The sequence below is a fragment of the Physeter macrocephalus genome, unplaced genomic scaffold, assembly GCF_002837175.3.
Source record: "Physeter macrocephalus isolate SW-GA unplaced genomic scaffold, ASM283717v5 random_627, whole genome shotgun sequence".
Classification (NCBI taxonomy): Eukaryota; Metazoa; Chordata; class Mammalia; order Artiodactyla; family Physeteridae; genus Physeter; species Physeter macrocephalus.
The window spans coordinates 307-9,726 of record NW_021145798.1 but is presented as its reverse complement, the minus strand read 5'-3'; the positions used below and the strand labels follow the sequence as shown (position 1 = coordinate 9,726).

Below are 9,420 nucleotides of genomic sequence, written 5' to 3'. Positions count from 1 at the left end.
TCCGGACGCGCAGGCTCAGCGGCCATGGCTCACGGGCCCAGCCGCTCCGCAGCATGTGGGATCCTCCCAGACCGGGGCGCGAACCCAGTTCCCCTGCATCGGCAGGCGGACGCGCAACCGCTGCGCCACCAGGGAAGCCCTAAAACTATTTAAAATATTATTTACGTCTCTTTAATTCTTGAGATCTGAAACCTGGCTTCCTTAGTTCCCCAGGTAACAATTCCTGCCCTTGATTTGTGCCTGATGTGAAAATTGTAACAATTTATTTCACTAAGTATATCTTTTTCCTGTCTTGTACTAAGTTTAAAAAGTTTCTACTTTGTTCACTAGCCAGTTCCCAAAGAAGGTTTGAGGCAGCAATACTAAAGACACATTACATTTCTACAGAGGATAGTTAACTACAGAGAAAAGAGAAAAAAACAGGACAGAGGAGCTGAATAGGCATTTTTCCAATGGAGACATACTGATGGCCAACAGGCACTGAAAAGATGCTCGTCATCACTAATCATCAGGGAAATGCAAGTGAAAACCACAGTGAGATATCACCTCACACCTGTTAGAATGACTATTACCAAAAAAGACAAGAGATAACAAATGCTGGTGAGAATGTGGAGAAAAGGGAACCTTGGTGCACTGTTCGTGGGAATGTACACTGGTAGTCACTATGGAAAACAGTATGGAGGTTCCTCAAAAAAATTAAAAATAAAACTGCCATACAATCCATCAATTCCGCTTCTGGGTATTTATCCGAAGAAAATGAAAACACTAATTCAAGAAGATATTTGCCTCCAATGTTTAAAGCAGCATTATTTACAATAGCCAAGATATAGGAACAACCTAAGTGTCCATCAACAGATGAATGGATAACATATGAGATAACACACACTCACGCACACATACACAGAAGAATATTACTCAGCCATAAAATTTTTGCCATTTGGGGACTTCCCTGGTGGTCCAGTGGTTAAGAATCCACCTTCCACGGGCTTTCCTGGTGGTGCAGTGCTTAAGAATCTGCCTGCCAATGCAGGGGACACGGGTTCGAGCCCTGGCCCGGGAAGATCTTACATGCTGTGGAGCAACTAAACCTGTGCGCCACAACTGCTGAGCCTGCGCTCTAGAGCCTGTGTGCCACAACTACTGAAGCCCGCATGCCTGGAGCCCCTGCTCTGCAACAAGACAAGAAACCACAGTGAGAAGCCCGCGCACCACACGAAGAGTAGCTCCCGCTCGCCGCAACTAGAGAAAGCCCGCTCACAGCAATGAAGACCCAACACAGGCAAAAATAAAAACAAATAAATAAATTTAAAACAAAAGAATCGTCCTTCCAATGCAGGGGACGTAGGTTTGGTCCCTGGTCAGGGAACTAAGATCCCACATGCTGAGGAGCAGCTAAGTACACATGCCACAGCTACTGAGCCCTCGTGCCACAGCTAGAGAGAAGCCCGTGCACTGCAATAAAAGATCCCGCGTTCTGCAACTAAGACCTGACACAGCCATAAATAAATATTAAAAAAAAAATTTTTTTTTTTGCCATCTGCAACAACATGGATGGACCTGGAGGACATTATACTTCTTGAAGTCAGACAGAAAAAGACAAATATTATATGTTTTCTTTTATATGTGAAATCTAAAAGATAAAACAAAAGAACAAAATTTTTAAAAATAAAAATATGTTGAGAAAGGTGAAGAGAATTTTATCAGATTAAGATTGAGGGAGAGGGTTTTAAAAGGAAAAACTGCTTTTAGAGAACACCTCCATTCCAGAAAATCCCTAGTTTTGTTTGTTTGTTTTTAATTTGTCTAAACTGTGTATTGGGCTCTTTCCTGGCCTCTTTAGTCCAACAGACTATCAGTGGGGACTTCAGTGCTCCAAAACTTAAAGTCAAGAGTTCCTTAATGGGTAGAGTTTAGTGCCTCTGATGTGTTGTGTTCTCTGACACACTTGCCCTAATATTTTGATTCAAAATGGAATAACTAAAAAGTCTTGTTTTACTGAATGATAATGAGCAGTATATATATATATATATAGTTGTTGTTTTGGCCAAGCCATGCGGCTTATGGGATTTTAGTTCCCCACCCAGGGATCGAACCCGGGCCCTTGGCAGTGAGAGCATGGGGTCCTAACCACTGGAATTCCCAGCAGTCAATAAATAGTAAGCTTTATGCTAGTGTAATGCAGAACCAGGCAAGGTAGGACTCTAGCCTATTAGGAAGTTCCTTTAACTCTTCTGAATCTGTGTTGTACATCCTAAGAGCCAGCATTTGGGTCTCATAAGAACTAATCCTGCTTTGATATTTATCACCATTGTCTCAAGTGCATGTGACCTGATTCTTTTAATAAAGCAACACTAGAAAATATTAATGCTATAATTTTATTTTAAATAAGAATTCAGTGTCACAACTTCTTTTTAGTAAGGTTCTTTCTATGTGTATAGTGCCCAGAAACTCAGTGAATTTTCATAAAAGTACATAGTCATATAACCTTCACCACAACCAAGGTATAGAACATTTTCATCATCTCAAAAATTTCCTTTATGCTTCTTTCCATTTAATCCCTTTCTAGAAACATTCTAGTAGAATATCATATAAGTGGAATCATAAAGTATGAAGTTTTTTGTGTCTGAATTCTTTCACTTAGCATAATGCTTTTGTGATATGTTTTGCATACACAGGAACTGTTTGTTCCTTTTTATTGCTGAGTAGTATTCCATTGTATGTATATACTGCATTTTGTATACATTCACCAATCCATAGATATTTGTGTTATTTCCACTTTTTGGCTATTACGAATAAAGATGCTCTGAACATTTGTGTACAGGTCTTTATGTACATATGTTTTCATTTTCCTTGGATAAATAATTAGAAATTGTGTGCCAGGTTTTACGGTAATTATATATTTAACTGTATTTAAAAAAAAAAAAAAAACTGGCAGGACTTGCCTGGTGGTCCAGTGGTTAAGTATCCGCCTTCCAATGCAGGGGATGCGGGTTTGATCCCTGGTCAGGGAACTAAGATCCCACATGCCACAGGGCAACTAAGCCCACATGCTGCAACTACTGAGCCCGTGCGCCAATACTAGAGAGGCCATGCGCTCTGGACCCTGCGCACCACAACTAGAGAGAAACTGGAGAGAAGCCCGCATGCTGCAACAAAAGATCCCGCGTGCCGCAACTAAGACCCGACGCAGCCAAAACAATTAAAAAGAATAATAATTTTTAAAAAAAACTGGCAAACTTTTCCAAAGAGGCTGTACCAGGGAATTCCCCAGTACAGCCAAGTCCGGTCGTTAAGACTCTGCTCTTTCATTGCTGAGGATGCTGAGGATGCGGGTTTGATCCCTGGTCTGGGAACTAAGATCCCACAAGCCACGCAGTACGGCCAAAAAAATCATAATAATAAAAATAAAGTAAAAAAGATAATGTTGCAAAGTGGCTGTACCACTTTGCATTCCCACCAGCAATGGATTCCAGTTGTTCCACATCCTTACCAGCAATTGGTATTATAACTTTTTAATATTAGCCATTCTTGTGGTTGTATAATAGTTATGTAAATGTGGTTTTCATTTGCATTTCCCTAATGACTAATGATATTGAGCATCTTTTTGTGTGCTTATCTGCCATTTCTGTATCTTCTTTGGTGAAGTATCTGTTCAAATTTTTATTTTTTATTATTTTTTAAATTTATGGCTGTGTTGGGTCTTCGTTGCTGTGCGTAGGCTTTCTCTAGTTGCCACGAGTGGGGGCTACTCTTTGTTGCGGCGCACGGGCTTCTCATTGCGGTGGCTTCTCTTGTTGCAGAGCACCGGCTCTAGGCGCGTGGGCTTCGGTAGTTGTGGCTCGTGGGCCTTAGAGCGCAGGCTCAGTAGTTGTGGCACACGGGCTTAGTTGCTCCGCGGCATGTGGGATCTTCCCAGACCAGGGCTCGAACCTGTGTCCCCTGCATTGGCAGGCGGATTCTTAACCACTGAGGCACCAGGGAAGCCCTCTGTTCAAATTTTTTGCCCACTTTTTATTGGGTTCTTTATTTTATTGAGTTGCAGGAGTTATTTAGATAAAGACTTATTTTTAAACTTCTTGACCATAATAGCATATTTTGGAGTTTATTCTCAATGTATAGGTGAATGTAATGAAAAGCTCTTAGCTTAGTACTTAACTGGAATATAAATAGTGTTTTGTGTGTATAAGTAACTAAATAACAGATCTAGTAAAATTTAAAGTATTTTTTGTGTGCCACTTCCTTTGCCTAAGATGAATGGACCCATTTCTCCAAATCTGTTCTAGTGAATGCTGAGTTTTTTGTTGGTTTACTTTTTTTTTTATATGTAATCTTTGAAGTGATAGTTGTTGTTAATGTCCAGATGCTATGAAAACCCACCTTATGGCTGTGTTTCGGGTGTTTATTTTAATCAAACCTATCTCTTCCAAACAGTATGTTTCATCTTCCTCATTCACTTTGTGAGGATTGGCCAACTGCCAAATAAACTTTTAGAGACACCGAAAACCCATTAAAAAGCCAAGCAAAATAAATATTGGCTCATGGTCACATGAGATTCAAATATCACTTTAATTGTAAAAGGAGGAAGCATGGCTTATTATACATTATGATTGGATAAAACTCAGTGACATTTTCATGTACATGTGTGTACTGCTCTGGCCAAATAAAGCACTTGAGTAAAATTAGAAATAGTGGGGCTTCCCTGGTGGCACAGTGGTTAAGAATCCACCTGATAATGCAGGGACACGGCTTCAAGTCCTGGTCCGGGAAGATCCCACATGCCACGGAGCAACTAAGCCCGTGCGCCACAACTACTGAGCCTGCACTCTGGAGCCCGCAAGCCACAACTACTGAGCCCACGTGCCACAACTACTGAAGACCGCGTGCCTAGAGCCCCTGCTCCACACCAAGAAGCCACCGCAATGAGAAGCCCGCACACCGCAACGAAGAGTAGCCCCCGCTCGCCGCAACTAAATAAAGCCCGCGTGCAGCAACGAAGACCCAATGCAGCCAAATAAATAAATAAATAAATAAATAAATAAATAAGTAGAAATAGTGCCATTAATTATTAGACTATTGTGGTGTGCTTACAGTCATCTCTTTTGGCAGACTGTAGGAGATCACATTTCAGCTATAACTCCTTTTTTAATAAAAATAGTTATGTTTTTCTGTGGCCATCTCCTCTAAGACATCTACACACACACACACACACACACACACACACACACACACACACACACACACACCACACACACACCCTAGCAGCTGTGGATTCTTTTCCATTACTTGGCTTCCATTTTTACCTCTTTTTTCTTTCTTTCTTTCTTCTTCTTTTTTTTTGTTTCTGAAAAGTTTTATTTCACACACACACACACACACACACACACACACACAACACACACAACACACACCACACACACACCCTAGCAGCTGTGGATTCTTTTCCATTACTTGGCTTCCATTTTTACCTCTTTTTTCTTTCTTTCTTTCTTCTTCTTTTTTTTTGTTTCTGAAAAGTTTTATTTAAATACATTACATAACATTAAAACTGCAGAAAAAAAACAGTTTGTACTTCACATGTCACTGGGCAGCTGTTTCTAGTAAGTTGCGACCTCTACAGCTACATGACTGATACATCGGTTTGAAATTTTTTCCCTTGTCAAAAGTTTAACTCTGATAGAAGGTTGGCCTCATATTCTAGTTTGAACATCAATCAGCTAGGATATGTCTGGGCAGAAAGACCTTGGTAGCAAGCCAGCTGTCCTGTCACCTCAATAGAAGGAAGGTGGCTGCTCTAAGCTCTGCCCACCTGGTCACGTTGGAGATACCAGGGGATCTTTCCCCTGATGATCAAAGACTCCCTCTAGCAGTACAGCTGCCGTCGCTGCCTCACCCCATCCTCCACTCTCAGCTTCACCGAGGGCTGTTCAGGTGGCGACATTCTCTTAGGGCAGGGAACTCTGTAGAGGGATTGCTGAGGAGCTTCTGGCCAGACATAGCCGTCTGTGATCTTGGGGCTCTGGACTTGGCTGAAACATCACTGTTACTGCTTTGTTTCAGGCCGGACACTGCCAGGTGCCTACTGCTTGATCTCTGTTTAAATGAGGGACTTCAAGACTAGACAGCATGGCTCTTTTCAGTTTATTGCATGAAGGAGTTACACTAGTCCAAGTACCCCACAGACCCCAAATGGTTACATTACACAAGCTGTGAGGTTTTTAAACTTGTGACAAGGGACAGAAGGAAAATTCTACTCATTGCAAGGAAATCCTCACTTAAGCTTCAGTGAGCCAGGAGCACTTAAAACCCATGAACCTTCAGCTGATCATCCTTAGCCAGTCCAGTCTCTACGAGGAACTGGCATATGTTCTTGCGCTGGTCACCCTGTAGCTGAATTACTTCTCCATATTCTGGACGCTCAATTACAGTTCCATTGCAGGCAAATTTCTTCTGAAACGCCTTCACTAGTTTCTTTTTATCGTAATCATCAGCCATCCCTTGGACAGTAGTAAGGGTCTTCCTGCCGTTTCTCTGTTGAATTCTTAGATGGCTATAATCCTCAGCGACAGCAGGAAAAAGATCATCACCAGTACTGGCATCAGCAAAGGCGTCGAAAGAGTGGAGATTCTGGATAGCGGACATACCATACGATTCCTTTTCCTTGGTGGAAACGGCCTGCGCCTACGGCAGACGGCGGGTGGGGGGGACCGGAAGACGGCGGGTTGGGGGGACAGAGCGTCAGGAAGTGAGGCGGCTCGAGGGGGAGGCTGCTGAGTCCTCGGCTGCGGTTGCAGCCGCAGGACTGGGGCCCTTTCCTTCCTTCTTTTTCTCTCTCTCTTTCTCTCTTTACCCCTCTCTCTCCCTCTCTCTGTCTCTCTCTTTCCTTTTCTTTTCTTTTTTTGGCTGTGCTGCATGGCTTGCAGGATCTTAGTTCCCCGACCAGGGACTGAACCCCAGGCCCTTGGCAGTGAAAATGCAGAGTCCTAACCACTGACCACCAGGGAATTCCTGGTCTCCAGTTTTAAATGGATGGAGCAACCTACCTTAAGCTTACTGTTTCAAAAAGGAAAATGAGTGGGAGTTCCCCGGTGGTCCAGCGGTTAAGACTCCACGCACCCAATGCAGGGGACCTGGGTTCGATCTCTGGTTAGGGAACTAGATCCCGCATGCCGCAACTAAGGCCCAGCGCAGCCAAAGAAACAAATAAGTAAACATTTTATTTTTTTTAAAGGGGAGGGCTTCCCTGGTGGCGCGGTGGTTAAGAATCCGCCTGCCAATGCAGGGGACACAGGTTCGAGCCCTGGTCCCGGAAGATCCCACGTGCCGCTGAGCAACTAAGCCCATGCGCCACAACTACTGAGCCTGCGCTCTAGAGCCCGAGAGCCACAACTACTGAAGCCCACGCGCCTAGAGCCCGTGCTCCGCAGCAAGAGAAGCCACCGCAATGAGAGGCCTATGCACCGTAACAAAGAGTAGTCCCTGCGCACCACAACAGAGTAGTACCCACTCACCGCAGCTAAAGAAAGCTTGCGCGCAGCAATGAAGACCCAACGCAGCCAAAAATAAATAAATTTATGAAAAAAATAAAAAAATATAAAAAAAATTTTTTTAATGAAAGAAAGGGGAAAATGAGTTCCAAAAGGAATGGGAGAGGGATTGCAGTTCAAAACCAATTTTGGGGGTCATGTGGGTCTCGATAAGGTAACCTGAGGTTTCTTAGGCAGTTTTGTCCTAGATTTGAATCATTTTTTCATTTCCTAAAGAAGATTATTATTAAGCTTGTTCAGGGCAGAAATTATATGAGCAACTACTTAATATTACATGTGAGCAGGGTGTATGTTCTTAAATGGTTTTTTCATTCTAAAAAAGAGTCCCTATTTTGGTCTCCATTCCATAGAGGAGTGAGAAATACTTAAAAGATGTAGGAAGAAGAGAGATGCTGTAATTTATAGGAAAGAAATTCAGGTCTGCTTAATTTTTGTTATAACCCAGCACCGTAGTACCTTAGCTTCTGGGATTCAGATTCTTAGGTTATGGTATTGTCGTCGTTTCATTCCCTTCCGCCAGAGAGATAATATTTAACTCACAGAGAATTCTGTTTTTAAGAGCTTGAATCACTTGATTGCTTTAATAGTAAAAACAGTGAGTCTGTCTGCTTCTTTGCTATTCTGTCCTTACTTTATTTATCCTTTAAGTTTAACATAGCATTACACCAATCCGTTTGGTTCTTCAAATGAAACATTCAGATATAGTTCTCTTGAAGTCCAGTAGCATGAGATATTATAATTGTGATCTGATCGTGGCATATGTGTGACAGTGGGTTAAATTTTGCTGTTTTCTTGTCTGTGCTGTCATTTCTATGGGTGAAAACAGGTAATTTAAAAATGCTTCTAGGGCGTCCCTGGTGGCGCAGTGGTTGAGAATCCGCCTGTCGATGCAGGGTACACGGGTTCGTGCCCCGATCCGGGAAGATCCCACGTGCCGCGGAGCGGCTAGGCCCGTGAGCCATGGCCACTGAGCCTGCGCGTCCGGAGCCTGTGCTCTGCAACTGGAGCGGCCGCAACAGTGAGAGGCCCGCGTACCACAAAAAAAAAAAAAATGCTTCTAGGGGACTTCCCTGGCAGTCCAGTGGTTAAACCTCTGCACTTCCCCTGCAAGGGACACAAGTTCGATCCTTGGTCTGGGAACTAAGATCCCACAGGCCGCATGATGTGGCCAAATAAATAAATAAATAAATAAAATGCTTCTAAACTTTAGTTTCTCTTTCAAATTTTGGCTCTTCATAGCTCCTTGTAATGTTTTTAGAAATGTAGAATGTTAGGTGAAATAAATAGACTTAGTTCTTCAGGAAACCTAAGTAGTTGATGTAGAATAAAAACATAACCCTGCAGATTTTATTGAATTTTTACATGCACTTAATATTTGTTCTTTCTCTAAAATATTAATTGATGGGCCTGCTGGCTGAGCCTAGAAATTGGCGCAGAAAGCAGAAAAGCGCACTTGGTAATTGTGAGAATATATTTGTTTGTATGACTGGAAGGGCAGAATTCAATAAAATAAAGCACGCTTCTCAAATGGCATCAAGTATTATTAGGACCTGACTTATATGCAGATATAGTGGTAGCAGAGACCTCAAAGTCTTCGTAGTTCTTAGGGAGCATCCTACTGAGGGAATCAGGGTCTAAATATGCTCCACTGACTTGAAACCACTGTCTATTCTCTTTTGAAAAGCTGAACATTTGTTTGGCCTTTGTGTCTTGCCATTCCTCTGAAGAACAGAAGACACCTGTAAAACTATACCCTTTGCCTTGCATTCTACGAGGTAGGTAGAGTGTGGTACAATAAGTACTTCTTTAAAACTGTGAACCTTAATTCAAACACTGCCCCCCCCCCAGAAAAAAGTGATTTGCAATGTTATATATT

General features: G+C 42.6%; 1 protein-coding gene across 1 annotated transcript; it reads right to left on the bottom strand.

Moving 5' to 3' along the window:
* Window positions 1–5,942: 5,942 nt before the first annotated feature.
* Window positions 5,943–6,639, bottom strand: LOC102993919 (eukaryotic translation initiation factor 1-like). Its single transcript, XM_055083055.1, has one exon. The coding sequence runs from the start codon at window positions 6,637–6,639 to the stop codon at window positions 6,298–6,300; it is 342 nt and encodes a 113-aa protein (XP_054939030.1). The 3' UTR covers window positions 5,943–6,297.
* Window positions 6,640–9,420: the final 2,781 nt, after the last annotated feature.